This window comes from Procambarus clarkii, chromosome 21, assembly GCF_040958095.1.
Source record: "Procambarus clarkii isolate CNS0578487 chromosome 21, FALCON_Pclarkii_2.0, whole genome shotgun sequence".
Taxonomy (NCBI): Eukaryota; Metazoa; Arthropoda; class Malacostraca; order Decapoda; family Cambaridae; genus Procambarus; species Procambarus clarkii.
Window position 1 is genome coordinate 42,971,456 of NC_091170.1, and position 23,215 is coordinate 42,994,670.

The window sequence follows — 23,215 nt, forward strand, 5'->3', positions numbered from 1 at the left end:
CATATCGGCTTTTTAATTGTGGGTGGAGTTGGCTCTTACAGACTCCTCGTCTAGTTCATTATAATTTATTACTATTACGCTCAAAAATACTTGCTCGCAGCGCTCTAGTTCATCTCTGACTAGCTTCCCCACACCCCCCCCTCTTGTTCTGCTCGTGTTCAATGTGAACATTTCCACTATTTGCTCTATCTTTTGTGTTGTACGGCTCTTGTCATGGCTCTTCCTCCCTCCCTCCCTCCCTCCCTCCCTCCTTCTCTCTCCCTCCCTCCCTCCTTCTCTCCCCCTCCCTCCCTCCTTCTCTCCCCCTCCCTCCCTCCTTCTCTCTCCCCCTCCCTCTCTCCCCCTCCCTCTCTCTCCCCCTCCCTCTCTCTCCCCCTCCCTCTCTCTCCCCCTCCCTCTCTCTCCCCCTCCCTCTCTCTCCCCCTCCCTCTCTCTCCCCCTCCCTCTCTCTCCCTCCATCTCTCTCCCTCTCTCCATCTCTTTCCCTCCCTCCCTCTCCCTCCCTCTCTCTCCCTCTCTCTCCCTCTCTCCCTCCCTCCCTCTCCCTCCCCCTCCCTCCCTCCCTCCCTCCCTCCCTCCCTCCCTCCCTCCCTCTCCCTCCCTCCCTCCCTCCCTCCCTCCCTCCCTCCCTCCCTCCCTCCCTCCCTCCCTCCCTCCCTCCCTCCCTCCCTCTCCCTCCCTCCCTCCCTCCCTCCCTCTCCCTCCCTCTCCCTCCCTCCCTCCCTCCCTCCCTCCCTCCCTCCCTCCCTCCCTCCCTCCCTGCCTCCCTCCCTCTCTCTCTCCCTCCCTCTCTGTCTCTATCCCCCCCCCAATCCGAACCCCGTAAGATCTTAGGACAAACCCTTTCAGACCAATTTTTGTCACCAAGTTGCCTCTTTTCTTCCTCCGCCCGTCTCAACCTCTCCGTGGAACCCTTGTCTCTTCTCCCCAACTTTCTCTCTCTCTCTTTTTGTCTTGTGTTCTCTTCCTTGCTTTACTCTTTTAAGCCTCTCCCTTCCTTTATTCCCTTAAAATTCTCCCTGAAACTTTAGCTTTGAACCACGACCTTCTTCATTGCGAACCCCCTTTTCCTACCACCCCGTCTTGGGTTTCCTTGTATTTGTTACAGCTGTTTGTTTCATTTTCAGCATCTGTTCCGTTTACGTGTCATCTTCCTTCCTTCTTTCACTACATTCCCATCTTTCCTTCCTCTCGCTTTCATTCTCCTCTTTTCCTATGTCCCTTATCGTCTCCCTTCTTTCTCCGTTCCCTTGCGCCACCCTTCTGTTGTAGACTTTAAGCCTAGACTTAGGTTTGCTCTTAGGCCTAGACTTAGGTTAACTCTTAGGCCTAGACTTAGGAGGGAGCCGGTCGGCCGAGCGGACAGCACGCTGGATTTGTGATCCTGTGGTCCTGGGTTCGATCCCAGGCGCCGGCGAGAAACAATGGGCAGAGTTTCTTCCACCCTATGCCCCTGTTACCTAGCAGTAAAATAGGTACCTGGGTGTTAGTCAGCTGTCACGGGCTGCTTCCTGGGGGGTGGAGGTCTGGTCGAGGACCGGGCCGCGGAGACTCTAAAAAGCCCCGAAATCATCTTAGATAACCTCAAGATAGACTTAGGTTAGCTCTTAGGCCTAGACTTAGGTTAGCTCTTAGGCCTAGTTTGCCGTGTGTGTGGTGTTATCATAGTTGATGCGTCAGCCTCACGGGCGGGTTAGCCCAACCTTGTGACAATTTATATTCGGTCGACATTAACGAGAGCATCAATACCCATCATTCCTGTCAAGTACCTGGGTGTGTGGGCGTGCATAGGTGTGTTGTGGGCGTGCATAGGTGTGTGTGTGGGCGTGCATAGGTGGGTGTGTGGGACGTGCATAGGTGGGTGTGTGGGCGTGCATAGGTGGGTATGTGGGCGTGCATAGGTGTGTTGTGGGCGTGCATAGGTGGGTGTGTGGGCGTGCATAGGTGGTTATGTGGGCGTGCATAGGTGGTTATGTGGGCGTGCATAGGTGGGTATGTTGGCGTGCATAGGTGGGTATGTTGGCGTGCATAGGTGGGTGTGTTGGCGTGCATAGATGGGTGTGTGGGCGTGCATAGGTGGGTATGTTGGCGTGCATAGGTGGGTATGTTGGCGTGCATAGGTGGGTGTGTGGGCGTGCATAGGTGGGTGTGTGGGCGTGCATAGGTGGGTGTGTGGGCGTGCATAGGTGGGTGTGCGGGCGTGCATAGGTGGGTGTGTGTGGGTGCATAGGTGGGTATGTGGGCGTGCATAGGTGGGTGTGTGGGCGTGCATAGGTGGGTGTGTGGGCGTGCATAGGTGGGTGTGTGGGCGTGCATAGGTGGGTGTGTGGGCGTGCATAGGTGGGTGTGTGGGGGTGCATAGGTGGGTGTGTGGGGGTGCATAGGTGGGTGTGTGGGCGTGCATAGGTGGGTGTGTGGGCGTGCATAGGTGGGTATGTGGGGGTGCATAGATGGGTGTGTGGGACATGCATAGGTGGGTGTGTGGGCGTGCATAGGTGGGTATGTGGGCGTGCATAGGTGGGTGTGTGGGCGTGCATAGGTGGGTGTGTGGGTGTGCATAGGTGGGTATGTGGGCGTGCATAGGTGAGTGTGTGGGGGTGCATAGGTGGGTATGTGGGACGTGCATAGGTGGGTATGTGGGACGTGCATAGGTGGGTGTGTGGGCGTGCATAGGTGGGTGTGTGGGCGTGCATAGGTGGGTGGGTGGGCGTGCATAGGTGGGTATGTTGGCGTGCATAGGTGGGTATGTTGGCGTGCATAGGTGGGTATGTGGGCGTGCATAGGTGGGTGTGTGGTCGTGCATAGGTGGGCGTGCATAGGTGGGTGTGTGTGGGTGCATAGGTGGGTATGTGGGCGTGCATAGGTGGGTGTGTGGGCGTGCATAGGTGGGTATGTGGGGTGTGCATAGGTGGGGGCGGCTGTGCGTGCGTTCGTGCGTGCTAGAGTCGTGAGGACATCCTGCTTGGAAGTGTGTTTATCTTCCTCCTCTCCCCCCCCCCCTCATCCCCTCGCCCCAGCACCCCCTCCCCCCTCCCCTCATCCCCTCGCCCCAGCACCCCCTCACCCCCCCTCATCCCCTCGCCCCAGCACCCCCTCCCCCCCCCTCATCCCCTCGCCCCAGCACCCCCTCCCCCCCCCTCATCCCCTCGCCCCAGCACCCCCTCCCCCCTCCCCCACCCACAATTTAACACCTGATTTGATTTATATATTTATTTTTAATTCGTAGTCCGTTTCATTTCATTAATACTTTGTAAATAGAAACAGGATTATAGTCTCCCTGTAGCTCATTCTTTCAATGTCAGATATTCTCTCCTTGTGGAACTTGGATAAGTCCTAGAGTATTTTGTACATCGCGATCATATCTCTTCTGTTTATTTTCTCATCCAGTGACGAAAGACTGATGTGTGTGTTTTGCGTGTGTTAGAGACGGAGAGATGGGAGGGAAGGGGAGAGAGGGGAGGGAGGGGGTGGGTCACACAGGCTGTGATAGTGGAAGAGATTGATTGCATGATTGACTTAGTTGTCTGGCGTAGAAGCAGCTAGGTCAGTTACGCCGTGGATTCAGAGCTTCGCGGCCCGGTCGTCGACCAGGCCTCTTGGATGCTGGACTGGTCAACGCCGGAACAACCGTGGACATCTTTAAGAGAAAACTAGATCATTTTATCCAAGGAGTGTCGGACCAACCGGGCTGTGGTGGGTATGTGGGCCTGCGGGCCGCTCCAAGCAACAGCCTGGTGGACCAAACTCTCACAAGTCAAGTCTGGCCTCGGGCCGGGCTTGGGGAGTAGAAGAACTCCCAGAACCCCATCAACCAGGTATCAACCCGGGAATACTGAATCAACGGACAGCAGGTATCACGACTTCCGCATGTTGGAAAAGTGTTCAAGTAATAAATCACAACCTAGGTACAGGTTCCCTTGCGATGGTTCCGAGGATCAACGTTCCCGCGGCCCTGTCTGACCAAGCCTCTTGGTTGGGGCTCAAATCAACTAGACTGTTGAGGGAGGCGGCCGCTCACAGCCTGACGTATGAGTCAGGTGTTCATTTGGAGGTGCTTATCGCGTTTTATTGTGAACACCTGTGAGAGATCAGCCAGTTATGTTACGAGAACTTTCAAATCCAGGGATCCCATCACAATGGTTGTACTCTTCAAGTCACTTGTGTTGTCCCGTCTTGAGTACTGCTCAGTACTCACTTCCCCCTTCAGAGCAAGAGAGATTGCTGAAATAGAGGGAATACAGAGAACATATACGGCACGCATAGACGCGATAAAGCACCTAAATTATTGGGATCGTCTCAAAGCCCTCCAAATGTACTCATTTGAAAGAAGACGAGAGAGATATCAAATAATATACACCTGGAAGATACTGGAGGGCCAAGTACCAAATCTACACAGTAAAATAACAACGTACTGGAGTGAACGATATGGAAGAAAATGTAGAATAGAACCAGTGAAGAGCAGAGGTGCCATAGGCACAATCAGAGAACACTGTATAAACATCAGAGGTCCGCGGTTGTTCAACGTCCTCCCAGCCAGCATAAGAAATATTGCCGGAACAACCGTGGACATTTTCAAGAGGAAACTAGATTTATTCCTCCAAGGAGTGCCGGACCAACCGGGCTGTGGTAGGTATGTGGGCCTGCGGGCCGCTCCAAGCAACAGCCTGGTGGACCAAACTCTCACAAGTCGAGGCCTGGGGAGTTGAAGAACTCCCAGAACCCCATCAACCAGGTAACCAGGTATCCTCTCCTCTCTCTCTCTCTCTCTCTCTCTCTCTCTCTCTCTCTCTCTCTCTCTCTCTCTCTCTCTCTCTCTCTCTCTCTCTCTCTCTCTCTCTCTCTCTCTGTCTCTCTGTCTCTCTGTCTCTCTGTCTCTCTGTCTCTCTCTCTCTCTCTCTCTCTCTCTCTCTCTCTCTCTCTCTCTCTGTCTGTCTCTGTCTCTCTGTCTCTCTGTCTCTCTGTCTCTGTCTCTGTCTCACTGTCACTGTCACTGTCACAAAATACCACTCGGCAGGATGAGCAAAATAGCTCCGTTGAAAAGCAAAGGTGTGTAACACTGTAAAAGTGTTTGAGTTAGTTTATTTAAAATATATATAGAGTACATGAGTCACAGACAAGGATCTGAGAGGCGCCAGTTGTCTGCCTGAGATCTCACACCTCAAAGCGTTAATGACCTCAAGTGACCTGAGGTCAGATCATGAGAATTTCACCTTGCTTCTACTAATCTCTTAGTTGGAGCCGGGTAGCCTTCAAACATGCCGACGTTTAAGGAGTGGCTTGGTAGAGTGCCGGAGGCTATCTACTTGTGGGCGGAGTTAGCTACTAGGTTCCCCAATATAAACTCGGAGAGCTATCCAGCATGAAGCATTAACAGACAGAACAACAGACGAGAGCAGAGAAGACGTCCCTAGCAGGGAGGCTGTCGGCCGGCAGGGGCGAGACAGTCTCTGTCAAGCTACAGACCCCCCCCCCCCTCTCTATTCAACTTAGACTCAGTCCTCGGTGAGTGAACATTAGGGTGACTTGGTCGTGTTTTACAAGTGTTGTGTGATGATCAGGGGCAGTCAGTTGTAGTGTTCTCAGATTCTTGGAGGATGACTCACTTTGAATATTAATCGTTAACATTTTAATTGGATTGCTTAAGTTATGATACTTATCATGAAAAATATAATTGTTGAATTTATTATTTAAATGGTCTTTCACTGTGTTCCCTAGAAAGTTGAGTTGAGGTGAGAAAGCCTCGGTGGTTACTAGATTCAAGATATTAATGAGTACATGTTTGGAGTTGATACATGGTACAGAGGGAACATACTAATAACGAACTCATGATAACATCTTTGGTGAATATTGTGATACAGACAAGTTCCATTCCTTGTCTTGTATGTAATGATCATGAATGGATGGTGGCAGCATTTCGTCTTCTACTATCTACTCTTCTACTTCTATCTACTCTTCTACTTCTACCTATCTACACCTCTCCCTCCACCCATCTCTAAACTCTCACTTTCAACTAATGACCCTCCTCGCTCCTCCCACCTCTCTCCCTCTCACCCCAAACCCTCACTAATTACTTCACTATTCATTTCTTTCCTTTCGTTTTCTCTTATACGTTTGTGGCAATGATTATGTATTCTAGAGTTCTCTCGAGTTTCGGGTAACTGATCAAGTGACGGCGCCTTGTAGTCTTAGCACCTAGGTAGTCGAATACCTAGGTTACAAGGTGTTGAACCAGAGAGGTTGCCTTAGGAACTCTGGGAGTGCTCTAGAATAGTTAGCTAACTGGGGACGGGATAACGGACTAGAGAGAGCTGTTTCCCCCGGCCTCGTTAGTTAACTGGGGGGTGAAATAATGGACAAGATAGAGCTATTTCCCCCACCCCCCCGTTACAGGTGCACTAGGCTCTACTGCACCTCTTCTTTTCAACGGAGCTATTTTGCACATCCTGCCATGCCTCCTGGTCTCGTGTGATGTTATATCCGCGTGCAAATTTGGAATCAGCCCCTCTAATACTTTTCCGTGTGTTGATTATTACATATTTTTCCAATTAATCCTTAGATTCGTTGGAAAAAATAAATAATAATCAACATGATCGCGATTCCTTGGATTCATTGAAATACGAGGAAAGAGTCTACTAAACAGGCATACATTACACCAACGTCTTCGGCAAGGGAACTATCAGGAGAAAGCCCAAGCTATTACGACTATATAGCACTGGGAAGGGTAGGGGTCAGGGTAAGGATTTGGAATGGGACGGGAGGAAGGAATAGTGCCCAACCATTTGGACGGTCGGGGATTGAATGCCGACCTGCATGAAGCGAGACCGTCGGTCTACCGTCCAGCCCAAGTGGTTGGGTAATTGCGACCATGTTATAAGACTATTTGCACATCATGTGTCCGCGATATGGATACATGTAAAAGAAGGGTGATGGATCGTTGATAACAGAACAAACGGGGTCCGGAGAGTAATGCTCAACCATATCATTTCAGGAGCCATTATTATGATGGTCCATCATGACAGTACACGTCCCCGTGGCCAAGTGGTAACACTCGCCTGGCGTTTCACGAGCGCTTTGTCCTGGGTTCGTATCCTAGCCGGGGAGGATTGACTGGGCGCCAATCCTTCACTGAAGCCCAACAGTAAACTGTTCAACTGCTCACCCAACAGTAAAATGGGTACTTGGTTGTTAAATGATTTGGTGGGTCGTATTCCGGGGAATATTAGGATTAAGGACTTATAAGTACTTAAAACCCATACAAAATTAAAAGCCAGCCTATCCTCCTGTTTTGATAATACTTACAGTAAGGATGAGGGACCATAGTACATATACCGACGTACGACACAATTAGACAGTAGAGATCTGTACTATTGAATTTGGACAAACTGGAAAGATTCTATATTTATGATTCAAAGACAAACTAACCTAACCTAACCTTCCTAGGCCTAATACACGATATTTAAGGCGTAATAGATAGATAGACAGATATTTGTGCTATATTTGCCCTAGAAATATTTAAGTTTGTTTTTTAGCTTCATTTTTCCGACTATAAAGTGAATAATATAAAATTCTACTATCTAATTGCTTAGTTCATCCATCTTTGTCTATGGTTCATATAGTTACAAAAACTACTATCTAAACAGGAGGGTGTGTGTGTGTGTGTGTGTTCACCTAGTTGTGTTTGCGGGGGTTGAGCTTTGCTCTTTCGGCCCGCCTCTCAACTGTCAATCAACTGTTTACTAACTACTATTTTTTTCCACACCACACACACACACACACAAACACCCTAGGAAGCAGCCCGTGACAGCTAACTAACTCCCAGGTACCTATTTACTGGTAGGTTACAAGGGTATTCAGGGTGAAAGAAACTTTGCCCATTTTTTTCTAACTCGTGCGGGAATCGAACCCGCGCCACAGAATTACGAATCCTGCGCGCTATCCACCAGGCTACCAGGCCCCTGTGTGTGTGTGTGTGTGTGTGTGTGTGTGTGTGTGTGTATGTGTGTGTGTGTGTGTGTGTGTGTGTGTGTGTGTGTTTACTAGTTGTGTTTTTGCGGGGGTTGAGCTTTGCTCTTTCGGCCCGCCTCTCAACTGTTTACTTTTTTTTTTTTTTTTTTTTTTTTTTTCCTCTCTTCTCCACACCACACACACACACACACACACACACACACACACACACACACACACACACACACCAGGAAGCAGCCCGTGACAGCTGACTAACTCCCAGGTACCTATTTACTGCTAGGTAACAGGGGCACTTAGGGTGAAAGAAACTTTGCCCATATGTTTCTGCCTCGTGCGGGAATCGAACCCGCGCCACAGAATTACGAGTCCTGCGCGCTATCCACCAGGCTACGAGGCCCCTCGTAGCCTGGTGGCCTGTGTGTGTGTGTGTTTACTAGTTGTGTTTTTAAGGGGGTTGAGCTCTGCTCTTTCGGCCCGCCTCTCAACTGTTTACTAACTACTAATTTTTTTTTTTTTTTTTTTTTTTTCTCTTTTCCACACCACACACACACACACACACACACACACACACACCCCAGGAAGCAGCCCGTGACAGCTGACTAACTCCCAGGTACCTATTTACTGCTAGGTAACAGGGGCATTCAGGGTGAAAGAAACTTTGCCCATTTGTTTCTGCCTCGTGCGGGAATCGAACCCGCGCCACAGAATTACGAGTCCTGCGCGCTATCCACCAGGCTACGAGGCCCCCTCGTGTGTGTGTGTGTGTGTGTGTGTGTGTGTGTGTGTGTGTGTGTGTGTGTGTGTGTGTGTGTGTGTGTGTGTGTTCTCGCTCACTTTTATACCCGACGTACCCAAACAAATGCCAGCGCTGAATTATTCGTTGTTGATGACGCCATAATTGGTGTAGATTACGTAATAAGGCCGTGTATGACCTCCACTACCCAAAATTCCACTAATAAGACGAGCCATGAGCTTGAGAAGGCTTCCCAAGTGGTGACATCCATCTTGGGACTTACACCAATGGCACAGATTACCCGTGCATCACCTCCATTTGAAGGTTTGCCCTCTGCCAGCACTCAACTGCTCCCCCCCCCCCCCACCTGCTGGCTCGCCCCCCCCCCCTCCCACCTGCTGGCTCCCCCCCCCCCTCCCACCTACTGGCTTCCCCCCCCCCCTCCCACCTACTGGCTTCCCCCCCCCCTCCACCTGGTAGCTCACCCCCCCCTCCCACCTACTGGCTTCCCCCCCCCTCCCACCTACTGGCTTCCCCCCCCCCCACCTACTGGCTTCCCCCCCCCCTCCCACCTACTGGCTTCCCCCCCCCACCTGGTGGCTCATCTACGTTACAGCTGGGTCCAGGCAAGCCTTTTAAACTTGGGAACTGTGTAATCTTGAATGTATCCAAAGACATTTCCAGGCCACTGAGGACTCTGACTGCAACGCCATCTCATCAATCTCTTCACCTTAATTAAAATGATTCTGGTAATCACCAAGAGTGGGACCGTGTCTTCCTCAGGAGAGGTTCTGGTGAAGGGCCTTGAACTCAGCAACAGGTAAAAGACGTCACGAGTGTTGCGACCAAAGTCATGTGGGAACAAGAACTTGATTATGGGCGACACCCGGAGCTTTAAGCTCGGGTGTGAGGGCGCTGGTGTGAGTGAAACGTCAGCCACAATAACGGTACTGTTCCCAAACTGCTTTCTTTCAACAACTTCGATTCTGTTGTTGATAACGTTGGATATTCTTGTTTCGTTGTACAGTGGAGAACATTGTGACAGATAATGTTGTTGAGGATGTTCTCGCTATATTTGAATGGGTATAAATTGGATAAGTTTAGATTTAGGAAAGACTTGGGTAAATACTGGTTCAGTAACAGGGTTGTTGATTTGTGGAACCAATTGCCGCGTAACATGGTGGAGGTGGGGTCCCTCGATTGTTTCAAGCATGGGTTGGACATGTCAACCCGTTCTCGCAAATTTAATAAGTCAATATTGACTTATTAAATATGTGCATAGGTGACATACTTAACATAATAGATACCCTTAAAAAAATTCATAGAAAACACCGACCTTACCTAACCTTGTTAGTATCTTAAGATAAGCATCTTATTGCTTCGTAATTACAATTATTACCTAACCTATAATAGGTATAGGTTAAGTAATAATTGTAATTACGAAGCAATAAGATGCTTATCTTAACCTACTAACAAGGTTAGGTAAGGTCGGTGTTTTCTATGAATCTTTTTAAGGGTATCTATTATGTTTAGTATATCACCTATGCACGTAGTTAATAAGTCAATATTGACTTTACGAATTTGCGAGAACGGGTTGGACATGTATATGAGTGGGATTGGGTGGTTATAAATAGGAACTGTCTCGTATGGGCCAATAAGCCTTCTGCAGTTGCCTTTGTTCTTATGTTCTTATTTCTGAGGCAATAATTGCGTACAGTATTTGCCAGCGGATGATGTTGTTGCACCACCAGTCGAATATATAATTTATTCACTTGCACAAAAGTCACCTGTGTTTCCCTACGAAACCACTTGAAAATAATTTTCTGTAAATATATGATGACACAAGATTAGCATCAGAGATGTATCCTCCAGGGGTCACGACGATCATATATGCTGATGACATTCTTATACCTGGGGCCAGTTACGCAAGTACTTACGAACCTGTACATCTTTCCTCAATCTTTGACGGCTTTGGTTACATTTATTAAACAGTTTACAAGCATGAAAACTTCCCACTCAACGGTTGTTATTGTTATAAACAGCCTCCTGGTGCTTCGGAACTCATTAAATGTTTAATAATTGTAAACAAAGCCGCCAATGATTGAGAAAAGATGTACAGGTTCGTAAGTCCATGCGTAACTGCTTCGTGAATCTGGCCCCCTGGCACGTCAGGTAACAAAATTCAAACTGCTCTTAACATACTTGGTACAACCTGTCACAAGTTAGGCTTAGTTATAAATGCAGACAAAACCAAATATGAGTATAGGAAACGAAGAAATATAACACTGTAAATGGTGTGGAACTGAGCCGTGTTCAGAGGTACAAGTATCTGGCCATGTATGTTGGGTACACGTGTGAGAGTAAAAATGCTGAAATAAATCATATTAGCACCTTGTATATAGCGCTTATAAAGGCGCTAGTACTTTCTGGTGCAGGTGTTGGGGTACATATCTTGCGGATGTTATACATAAGCTGATAAGACTATACAGCACCCGTTTTGCCTTGCACAAGGCAAGGCAGAAATTAAAGGTAGAGCTGATACAGAACGAAGCTATGAGGATCATTCTTGGATGTCAAAGAAATGGAATGATTGAAAGAATGAGTGCCATTAAATGAGAATGCCATTAAAGGGACATAATGCAAAAATATGCAATAAATGAAAACTGGTTCGATTTCAATCAAACTTTTTTGACTAGTTGTATACGAACAGTGCTTCAACTGGTCCAAGTCTCAGCGTCGTAGCATAAATAGGAAGAGAGAGAAAAATATTTATTTTTGTGTCAAAAATTTTCTGAATTCAAAAATTAACACTAAACACAAGTGTCAATTGAAATCATGTCTGATTCTAAGCTATCACAATAGCATATAATAAAACATTTAAGTAATTAGTTTTATCCCCCAAAAAAATTTAGTTAAAAAAAAGAAAAAATATTAGATTTTTTTAATTTGTTTTCTTATATTTTTTATCGGGCGATTTGCATGAAATTTATATACCTTACTGAACGTATGCCTATCTGTAAGGGTGCCAACTTTGGAGGAAATTGATAGATGTCAACCGCATCCCAACAGTGGCAGAATCTTTGACTTCATTTATTACCAATAAAAGTAAATTAACATAAGTATTTCCACTCTTTCATTTTTTATTCAATTTACATGACACATCTTATGTGTTGAGTTTGTCTGTACTAATAATGTTAGATTTTTTCTAAGTTTATTTATTGAATTTATAAATAGTTTTAAACGTGATATATTTGCATACATTTTTCGGGAACTTTTACTAATTGTATTAGTAAAACTAAATATATTTTGGATAATCCTGGTAAGTAAAATCCTTTATTATATGCTAATGTGATAGACGAGTGTCATAGAAATGATTTAATTTGAAACATGTTGTTGTGAAGTTAAATTGAAAATGTGAAAAATTCGTTGAAACAAAACGACAAAATCTCACGATTTAGACTGCGATACTGAAACATGGAACAGGTGCAGCCCTTTCCATATACAACTAGTAAAATAAGTTTGGTTGACATTGAACAACTGTGAATATATCACATATATCATATATGGCCACTTAAACTCTCTGGCGGAGGATGGCAGGCCAGGGTGTGGTGGCCTAATAAGGGAATATACTGAGTTTGGGACTGTGGACAGGAAAATTGAACTTCGACTTAGTAATTATATGTCATCCACACAAGCTGAACTGCAGACCATTCTGGCTTGTTTGGAGGAAGTACGTCAAGACGACAAAGATGTTTTTTTATTTGTCGATAGCCGAGAGCACTTGATTCCTTAAATAGTCGAAATCCAATCTTCATGTCCATAGGATGAGGATTGTAAGAAAAGGATAAACGATATACAGCTGAAAGGTCACAAAGTGAAATTCAGGTAGATTCTATCTCATGTTGGATTAGTTTTCAACGAGGTGGCGGATGACCTGGCCAAACGTGCCTTATCAAAACCACAAGTTGACATTGAATGTGTTTTAACAATGAGACAAATAAGCAAAATTAGAAATCTTCAGGCACATGCAGAAGTGGCGAGGAGAGGTATAATGTATGACGGAAGCCAAACCATGCAACACTACATGTGTGTGAGTCAAAACACCAACATTTCACTTATGGTAAAAGGAGAAATGTTTGGAGTGACACTGTGGACATGCGGCTCAGGCTTGGGTGCAAATATTACTGGGAATATGGGATAGGTGTTAATGTTGACCAGACCACACACTAGAAGGTGAAGGGACGACGAAGGACCGTCGTCGTCCCTTCACCTTCTAGTGTGTGGTCTGGTCAACATTCATCAACCACGTTATTGTGACTCATCGCCTGCATAGATGTTAATGATATTGAAACGGTGAAAACTATGTGGTGTGTTAAGGTATCACACCCTCACTCATTATATTATTGATTGCCCGTTGATTAATGTATATAGAAATACTGAGATAAGGACTGTTCCTGAACAAATGGCCTGAATGTGTTACAACGGTAAGATTGATGATATTCTGGAGAGATATAAGAATTTTGCACAAGATTGTAACTTTACTGAATGGTCTGAATGTCTATTGCAAATTGTCTGTGTACCTCGTCATACAAGTATTTGTGTGAACGTCTGGTAACATACTACATGTGTAAAGGAAGAAATATATATGTTTATCACTCAGAATGTTCAGTAATATGCTTATTGTTTGTGATGAGTGTATGGATATATTTATGAACACTTTGTACAAGGAGTGAGAGTAACTTGAGCTACCTCATCCCTTTGTGTGTATTTATACCTCAATAAATTATTTCAGTTTCAAATGAATTTCAGATGACACTAAAATTGTTTTACACATAATATTTTTTTAAATTTATTGCGTCTTCCACGCCGGCAAATACCGTAACTTCTTTGCCGTTACAATAAGATCTTGTTGAATTTTTTTTTTTTTTTTGTCTTTCATCTTATTTATGAAGCTGGACGGTCACACTCTTGCCAACTTTTTCATGAATAAGAGTTCTCGTACGTCATCACTAATTCAGTAACATATTACTAACGTTCTCTCCATCAATATAAACTTCAGTATTCATACGGTATCAGATACATGTGAACATTTATCAATTCATCTGTTCTACTGTATAGTGTGGCTGCCATTTGACCTTGGTGCAGCGCTGTGCTTGTAGTACTTGATGTTTTAGACAGCTGTGATAACCGTCTCTGGTCAACAGGATAATTATCATTCCATCCCTGAACTTGAATCATTACTATAAATAGGCTACCGGGCCTCTGTGATCAACACAAGCTAATCGTAACTCACTGCATCCCCGCGGATTAATTAGTCTCTAAACTTGAGATTAGACCTTGTAAGGTAAGGTAATTATCAGGAGAAGGCGCTAAGCTAATTTAATTATACAGGACAGGATACAACCATGGACGGAGTGAAGGAACCACGCTGCTTCTCCGCCCATCCAGGGTACCTTTACCGACTTTAACGACCGGATTCTTCGAAATCCATATTCATCAAGAACTGTAAAAAACCACTATCGCAGGCCCTTCACATTCTGTGGAGCCAAAGCCTAGATACTGGCGTTATCCCTCACATACTAAAAACAGCAGAGATAGCACCACTCTATAAAGGAGGAAATAAGGCAGAGGCAAAAAATTACAGACCGATAGCAAAAACATCACACATCATAAAAATCTTTGAAAGAGTGCTAAGATCACAAAATACATGGAATCACAACATCTCCATAACCCTGAACAACATGGTTTCAGAACAGGGCACTCTTGCCTGTCACAGTTACTGGACCACTATGACATGGCCTTAGATGCCCTGAAAGACAAGCAAAACGCTGATGTAATTGACAGATTTCGCAAAAGCCTTCGACAAATGTGACCATGGTGTTATTGCACATAAAATGCGTTCAAAAGTAATTACCGGAAAAATAGGCAGATGGATCTACAATTTCCTGACTAACAAAACCCAATGTGTAATAGTCAACAAAATAAAATCGGGTCCATCAACAGTGAAGAGCTCAGTCCCACATGGTACTGTGCTTGCTCCAGTACTTTTTCTCATCCTCATATCGGACATAGACAAGGACACAATCTATAGTACCGTATCATCTTGCAGATAACAATATGATTTTCATGAGAGTAGACAACATAGAGGACAAAGCCAAACCTCCAATCAGATGTAAATCAGGTCTTTCAATGGGTTACAGAAAGTATGGTGTTTAACGAAGATAAGTTCCAGCTGATTGTTGACCAGACCACACACTAGAAGGTGAAGGGACGACGACGTTTCTGTCCGTCCTAAACAGTTGCGTTGCTCCTGGCAGTATGGGTTCGAGTCACTTCTGGGGTGTGAGTTTTCAGTTGCATATAGTCCTGGGGACCATTCAGGCTTGTTCGCATTTTTGTTCCTCACGTGTGCCCCAAAGAATGAGGTGACTTGATAAAATGCTATGCCCACGATTACCATCAGAGTGCCGGCGGGGAAGTGGTTCAAATAGCTTCAGCTATCACTTCCTTATGTCCGGTCGTGATGGTCAAGCGGATTAAGGCGTCCTGTACATACCATTTGCGTTGCTCCTGGCAGTATGGGTTCGAGTCACTTCTGGGGTGTGGGTTTTCAGTTTTATTTATATATATATATATATATATATATATATATATATATATATATATATATATGAATGATTCATATATACAGAACAGTGAGCTTCATTGGTATCTAAGAGACGTGGATTGTAGTGTGTTGTATCGTGAAGAGTTTGGTCGTAAATGATTAGATTGGAGTTGAGACGCTTCGGTCTAAAGTTTATGGACATATTAACAGTCAAGTGCGTGTGGAGCTTGGTGGCAGACGCCGGCGGCTCCACGCATCATCCCCTCTTTTATTGACATTACCATCGATAATGAATTTTTGTGTTGCTAATAAAGTCTCGCTGATGTCGCCCGTATTTTGGTTACTTTTAGTTCGAATTAGTTTGTTACATTTTTGGCTCTTAATATATTTTGTGTGTATTGTGTGTATATTTTTGTGTGTTTTGGCTCTAATGTATTGTGTTGAGGTTGGACATGTATAAGAGTTGGATTGGGTGGTTATAGATAGGAGCTGCCTCGTGTGGGCCAATAGGCCTTCTGCAGTTACCTTTGTTCTTATGTCATTTTACTTCCTTGTTGGTTAATTGATTTTATTATATGTTTGTGTTTAGTTGCTGTTTTTAGAACAAAAAACTCAGTGTAAGAGAGAAAGATCAAGTATTCGTGCAGCCTTGTTTGTATTGCTTTCAAGGAACAAAGCCACAGGAGACTTAATGTGGGTGCCAACCTGTGCTCTAAGTGGTGATGTGGATTTGTTCTTTGATATATCATTTGATATTTACCTGCCTGGTGCCGCATGTTGCGTCATAAAGCCGAAATACCCAACTAGACTTCCTGATAACGCAAACGGCGTCATGCAAAAATGTTTGCAATGGCTTATTATTAAATATAAACATTGTGGGTGAATGAGTTTAACATTGGGGTGTGTGTTCACTGGAAATGCTCATTCTACCTTCCGATGGAAGGCAGAATGAGCGACTACGAGCGAGCAATTTGGGTGCCCCGTCTGTTCCTGAACCCATTATGGCCCTCTGTAACCCTTCCCACCACCGTCCACGGGATGGGTATGGGGTGCATAATAAAGAAAGACACTGAATCATCGGGCCTGCGAAGGTGTTGTGATTTCTCTGTCTATGGCTTTCATTTAAGAGGGTCCCCACTACCTATGTATCCTTTTAGTAAAAGGTATTTGAATTAAATAGGACATACTACTCTCCCACGGATATATTAACTGTGCCTGCAGAATTATGGCTTTTAGCTCTTGGACCCCTGCCTTTCTAACCGATTTAATTTTTTTTCTTTTATGTCTACTACATATATTTATTTCGATCTCTCTCTCTCTCTCTCACACACACACACACACAAGAGGTTGTTCTGGAAACTGGAAAATATTGGAGGGGTGACAGGTAAGCTTCTAACATGGATGAAAAATTTTCTGACTGATAGAAAAATGAGGGCAGTGATCAGTGGCAATGTATCGGACTCGAGAAATGTCACAAGTGGAGTACCACAGGGTTTAGTTCTTGCACCAGTGATGTTTATTGTCTACATAAATGATCTACCAGTTGGTATACAGAATTATATGAACATTTTTGCTGACGATGCTAAGATAATAGGAAGGATAAGAAACTTAGATGATTGTCATGCCCTTCAAGATGACTAGGACAAAATAAGTATATGGAGCACCACTTGGCAAATGGAATTTAATGTTAATAAATGCCATGTTATGGAATGTGGAATAGGAGAACATAGACCCCACACAACCTATATATTATGTGAGAAATCTTTAAAGAATTCTGATAAAGAAAGAGATCTAGGGGTGGTTCTAGATAGAAAACTATCACCTGAGGACCACATAAAGAATATTGTGCGAGGAGCCTATGCCACGCTTTCTAACTTCAGAATTGCTTTTAAATACATGGATGGCGATATACTAAAGAAATTGTTCACGACTTTTGTTAGGCCAAAGCTAGAATATGCAGCGGTTGTGTGGTGCCCATATCTTAAGAAGCACATCAACAAACTGGAAAAGGTGCAAAGACATGCTACTAAGTGGCTCCCAGAACTGAAGTGCAAGAGCTATGAGGAGAGGTTAGAGGCATTAGATATGCCAAAACTAGAAGACAGAAGAAAAAGAGGTGATATGATCACTACATACAAAATAATAACAGGAATTGATAAAATCTATAGGGAAGATTTCCTGAGACCTGGAACTTTAAGAACAAGAGGTCATAGATTTAACTAGCTAAACACAGATGCCGAAGAAATATAAGAAAATTCACTTTCGCAGAGTGGTAGACGGTTGGAACAAGTTAGGTGAGAAGGTGGTGGAGGCCAAGACCGTCAGTAGTTTCAAAGCGTTATATGACAAAGAGTGCTGGGAAGACGGGACACCACGAGCGTAGCTCTCATCCTGTAACTACACTTAGGTAATTACACACACACACACACACACACACACACACACACACACACACACACACACACACACACACACACACACACACACACACACACACATACACACACATGAAGCAGCCCGTAGCAGCTCTCTTAACTCTCAGGTACCTATTTACTGCTATGTGAATTGGAGCATCATATGAAAGAAAATCTCCCCATTTGTTTATGCCTCAGCCGGGTATCTAACCTGGCCCTGAGCACTGTCTACTCAGCCGCGAGGCCCCTAAGGGTAAGCTGTAAGTGGTAAAACCTTGATGCCTTAGATATAAGATTCTTATGTCTTAGTTAAAGTGAATAGGGATTCCTGTTATGTAATTGTCGAAACCCAGAAAGATGACATTTTGAACATTGTCTACTTTATGATGTTCTGTAGTGTCCTTCCTGTTAATTTAATACCTATGTTACTAACCTATTTTAACCTATTTGGAGCATGTGTTATCTTGGAATTTTCAGATTGGTTGGAACGTTATATATGAAACCGAAATAGACGCCAGATCAACTTATCACCAGATAATCCTGGTAATAATTTTGTTTATTAAACACTTATTGAAAAACATTGTAGGTCTAAATATAATTTATACTCTATACAATTACAAGTACGCGTTATGCTGTTATTATGACTTGTTCTTGTTTATATAAATAATATAACTTTTTTTTAAGTAACTTGATAATAAATTTCATCAATTTATGAATATAGTTTTTCGAGTTTTAATTTAATTTTGATAATCTTTCGAGGCTTTCATTTGTACGAGGATGGCTATTTAGCAGTTTAGGCAGGGTAAAGGTCAGCCGTGGGTCACTAAGCTGGTGAGTTATGTAACACACTCGAAAAAGGTCAATATAATGCCGTATACCACATGAACAGAATTTTGTTGTTTTCATTTGTTTATTATGCGCCCCATACCCATCCGGTGGGCGGTGGTGGAAAGGGTTACAGAGGTACATAATGGGTGCAGGAACTGAACCCCCATAGTTCGTTTAGCTAAGTGACAATCATCTGAAGCTAGTTACACAATTGTTAATATTACATAGATGCACAGTTACTAGTCTTGCTCCACACCCACCCAACTGGGCGGCAGCTTTACAGTCATGTGCAGGCTGAACCTACAGTAAGCAAATTTTGGATACTTCGCTAAGATTGCTGGCAATACATCATTATGAATGAAGTACTTACACATTTCTTGGATTCCATTGATGGTGTTATCTCTGAATTGTGTTATTTTTCACATTTCATTATGACGCAAAGTATGCGAATAGTTCTGCTGACAGAGTTTACATTTAGTCAAATCTACATCAGCAGATGTTGCAAGCTCCAGAGGTACTTGTAGCAAGGAAATTTGCTTGCATCCGAAGGACAATATCCAAATAATAGTTTACCTTCCTGCGTGTGTGGTGAACATGCTGATGAGGCAAGTTTAGATGTAGAGCTTGATTATTTTTGTTAATATTACTGAGCAAAAATCTGTCCATTATGGAATTAGATTATTTAATTATAGTTTAATATAAAGTACAATTTATTTTACGCGGTTGTTGTTTTAGATTCAGCTACTAGGAACAAAAGTATCAAGTAGCACAGGCTATGGCGAGCCCGTAGTGGACATTTTTTACGTGGTCTTTGGGTGGTTCAGGTTAGTGCTCGTACTAGCCTGACACTCACCAGGTGACGGAAATACATCGTGGGTAGATCGTCCACCCAGTGTTCCTGTGTACTTATTCTTTACTTGTTCTCGTGTACTTGTTCTCGTGTACTTGTTCTCGTGTACTTGTTCTCGTGTACTTGTTCTCGTGTACTTGTTCTCGTGTACTTGTTCTCGTGTACTTGTTCTCGTGTACTTGTTCTCATGTACTTGTTCTCGTGTACTTGTTCTCGTGTGCTTGTTCTCGTGTACTTGTTCTCGTGTGCTTGTTCTCGTGTGCTTGTTCTCGTGTACTTGTTCTCGTGTACTTGTTCTCGTGTACTTGTTCTCGTGTACTTGTTCTCGTGTGCTTGTTCTCGTGTGCTTGTTCTCGTGTACTTGTTCTCGTGTACTTGTTCTCGTGTACTTGTTCTCGTGTACTTGTTCTCGTGTACTTGTTCTCGTGTACTTGTTCTCGTGTACTTGTTCTCGTGTACTTGTTCTCGTGTACTTGTTCTCGTGTACTTGTTCTCGTGTACTTGTTCTCGTGTACTTGTTCTCGTGTGCTTGTTCTCGTGTACTTGTTCTCGTGTACTTGTTCTCGTGTACTTGTTCTCGTGTACTTGTTCTCATGTACTTGTTCTCGTGTACTTGTTCTCGTGTACTTGTTCTCATGTACTTGTTCTCGTGTACTTGTTCTCGCGTGCTTGTTCTCGCGTGCTTGTTCTCGTGTACTTGTTCTCGTGTACTTGTTCTCGTGTGCTTGTTCTCGTGTACTTGTTCTCGTGTACTTGTTCTCGTGTACTTGTTCTCGTGTGCTTGTTCTTGTGTACTTGTTCTCGTGTACTTGTTCTCGTGTACTTGTTCTCGTGTACTTGTTCTCGTGTGCTTGTTCTCGTGTACTTGTTCTCGTGTACTTGTTCTCGTGTACTTGTTCTCGTGTACTTGTTCTCGTGTACTTGTTCTCGTGTGCTTGTTCTCGTGTGCTTGTTCTCGTGTACTTGTTCTCGTGTACTTGTTCTCGTGTGCTTGTTCTCGTGTGCTTGTTCTCGTGTACTTGTTCTCGTGTACTTGTTCTCGTGTACTTGTTCTCGTGTACTTGTTCTCGTGTACTTGTTCTCGTGTACTTGTTCTCGTGTACTTGTTCTCGTGTGCTTGTTCTCGTGTACTTGTTCTCGTGTACTTGTTCTCGTGTACTTGTTCTCGTGTACTTGTTCTCGTGTACTTGTTCTCGTGTACTTGTTCTCGTGTGCTTGTTCTCGTGTACTTGTTCTCGTGTACTTGTTCTCGTGTGCTTGTTCTCGTGTACTTGTTCTCGTGTACTTGTTCTCGTGTACTTGTTCTCGTGTACTTGTTCTCGTGTACTTGTTCTCGTGTACTTGTTCTCGTGTGCTTGTTCTCGTGTGCTTGTTCTCGTGTGCTTGTTCTCGTGTACTTGTTCTCGTGTACTTGTCCTCGTGTACTTGTTCTCGTGTACCTGTATATTTGTTACCATCTTGTATGGCCTTTGTCATGGTTCGCGACCCCGTCATGCGTGATGTAAAGTTCATTTTCTTGTAATTTTGCTATATTTTCTCCTGGCCTATTTTTAACATGCAAATATTGATATAGATGAAAAGATAGAAATCGCGTGCCATTTTTATTTAAAAACAAATCAGCACAAAAGTTTGTGTGTTCGTTAACTGTGTACTCACCTAGTGGTACTCGCCTAGTTGTGCTTGCGGGGGTTGAGCTTTGTCTCTTTGGTCCCGCCTCTCAACGGGAGCTGTGTGTGTGTGTGTGTTAGTGAGCGTGAGAGTGTGCGGGAGTGGACGCCTGCCGCTCCTCACCCTCCAGAGTATAATGCTGCTTCAACATACACTCGTTTCTTACAGTAATTAATTAGATTTACTTCTTCCTCTTACAGGTGAGTGGTTGGAGTCCGCGTGAGGCGAAGAGTGGACGTTGAGGGCTTCATTAGGAGCATCGCAACACACGCCCCTCCCCCCACCCCCAGGGGCGTGGAAGGGGCGGGCTGAGTAAGACGGTGGGCCACGGAAGCCTCCCCCCCCCACCCTCTCTATCTCTAATGGTTTCCCGCGCAAGTTGGTTTTGCTTTTGAATGGTGGTGTGGAGCCGAGAGTAGTGTGTTGAGGGCTCTGGGTTATGGAAAGTGTGTACATATATTTTTTTGTCGTATATCGCGAGTCATATAACTTTATAGTATCGGAAAAATAATCTCGGGAAAATTGTGTTATCTGGCAACGGGAGAGATGTGGCGCTTTGATAGGCGAGTTTGTCCTCTCCGTTTGTCTACCCTTGTGAGAGACTTGGGGGTCTTGAGTTGGCAGGAGGCTTAAGAGCGTCCTTGCGACAATGGGAGGCGAGCATTAGGAACAGCCAGGGGTCTGGTGGAGGATTATACGCGAGCGACGTGAATGATGCAGCCGTTTGTGGAGCCGTGGCTGGAGACTGGGGGCTGCCAGGACCCGGCGGACGGCGGTAATGAACGGAGGAGACGGGTGTAGGACGCACCTTCTGTCAACACACCCCGGCGGGAAAGGATGTTGAGGACTCTTGGAACACGACAGGTGCATTAAAGCAGAGGAAGGGTTAGGACGTTGTGAGAACGTCGGCTGTATGTGTTAGTGGAGATAAAGTTATATTGTGTGTTTAAACGACTGAGTTCGTCGTCTGTGTTGTATTAAGCGCGTATAATTACTCCAAGGATTAATGTAATTTACATTATCTGAGATGAAGCCTTGCAGGTAGGTTTTACGTGGTGGTAACCGAGTTATTGGTATCTTTTCTTCCCCGCGGTACGTTCGCCATGCCTGAGCACTTCTGTAAAGATAAGACTGAAAAGTAATGCATCTTTTCACATTAACCTCATGGAAGGCTATATAGACGTATATGAAGCACTCAACTAATGGTTCCATAAGGATTTAACAAACAGGAGCACCTACTCGATACTGGAGAGGAGAGGCTCTTATTGGTTGTCGGCAAATGCACCGCTCTCCTATTGGTTGTCGGCCAATGCACCTCTCTCTTATTGGTTGTCGGCCGTGTCGACCAGACTGTTGGGCGCCGCCGCATGTACTCCGACTCCGATCAGATACTATTTGGTGTATTTTTCTCAAGAAGTCAGTTAGTAATTTTCCTTACCTTTAGAGAGCGGGTTTTGAAAAGTCAAAGGTCTTGGTGTCTTATTGCTTATAGAATTATCCGTTAAGAGTACTTATTGCGTCTCTACTTCCCAGTGGTAAATCATAATAAAAATTCTTAATAACATTTCATCCACTTGGACAATAGACAACCACTTGGCCTGGACGGTAGAGCGACAATCTCGCTTCACGCAGGTCGGCGTTCAATCTCCAACCGTCCAAGTGTTTGGGCATCATTCCTTTCCCCCGTCCCATCCCAAAATCCTTATCCTGACCCTAGTTATACAGTCACAATGACTTGGCGCTTTCCCCTGATAATTCCCTCCCTCCCCTCGGGTAATAGGAGCGTGGAACCACCGGCTGTCAGAATGGTGTCCAGGTTTATTGTGGTGAGCAGCCTCCGTGCTCAAGCATCACCCCAGGGGAGGCCTATAGTCTTAATTAGGTAACATTGGCACATCTTTGAGATATTCTCTTATTGTGAGGTGTTTAGTAACTCTGTGGTAAGAGCTACTGGCTACCATTCTAGTTGTCGGTAGTTTAAGGCTCCTATTCTCAGAGTGTATGAAGTGTGTGTGTGTGTGTGTGTGTGTGTGTGTGTGTGTGTGTGTGTATGTATGTGTATAATATATATATATAATTGTACATGATTACAGGATTACAAAATGTGGCATTAACATATACACAACACGACCATTACAAATAAAATTAAA

At 44.6% G+C, this 23,215-nt stretch overlaps 1 protein-coding gene across 1 annotated transcript; it reads right to left on the reverse strand.

Moving 5' to 3' along the window:
• Positions 1–19,582: 19,582 nt before the first annotated feature.
• On the reverse strand, positions 19,583–20,854 carry LOC123752876 (pre-mRNA-splicing factor 38B-like). Its single transcript, XM_069328745.1, has one exon. The coding sequence runs from the start codon at positions 20,852–20,854 to the stop codon at positions 19,583–19,585; it is 1,272 nt and encodes a 423-aa protein (XP_069184846.1).
• Between the last annotated feature and the right edge of the window lie 2,361 nt (positions 20,855–23,215).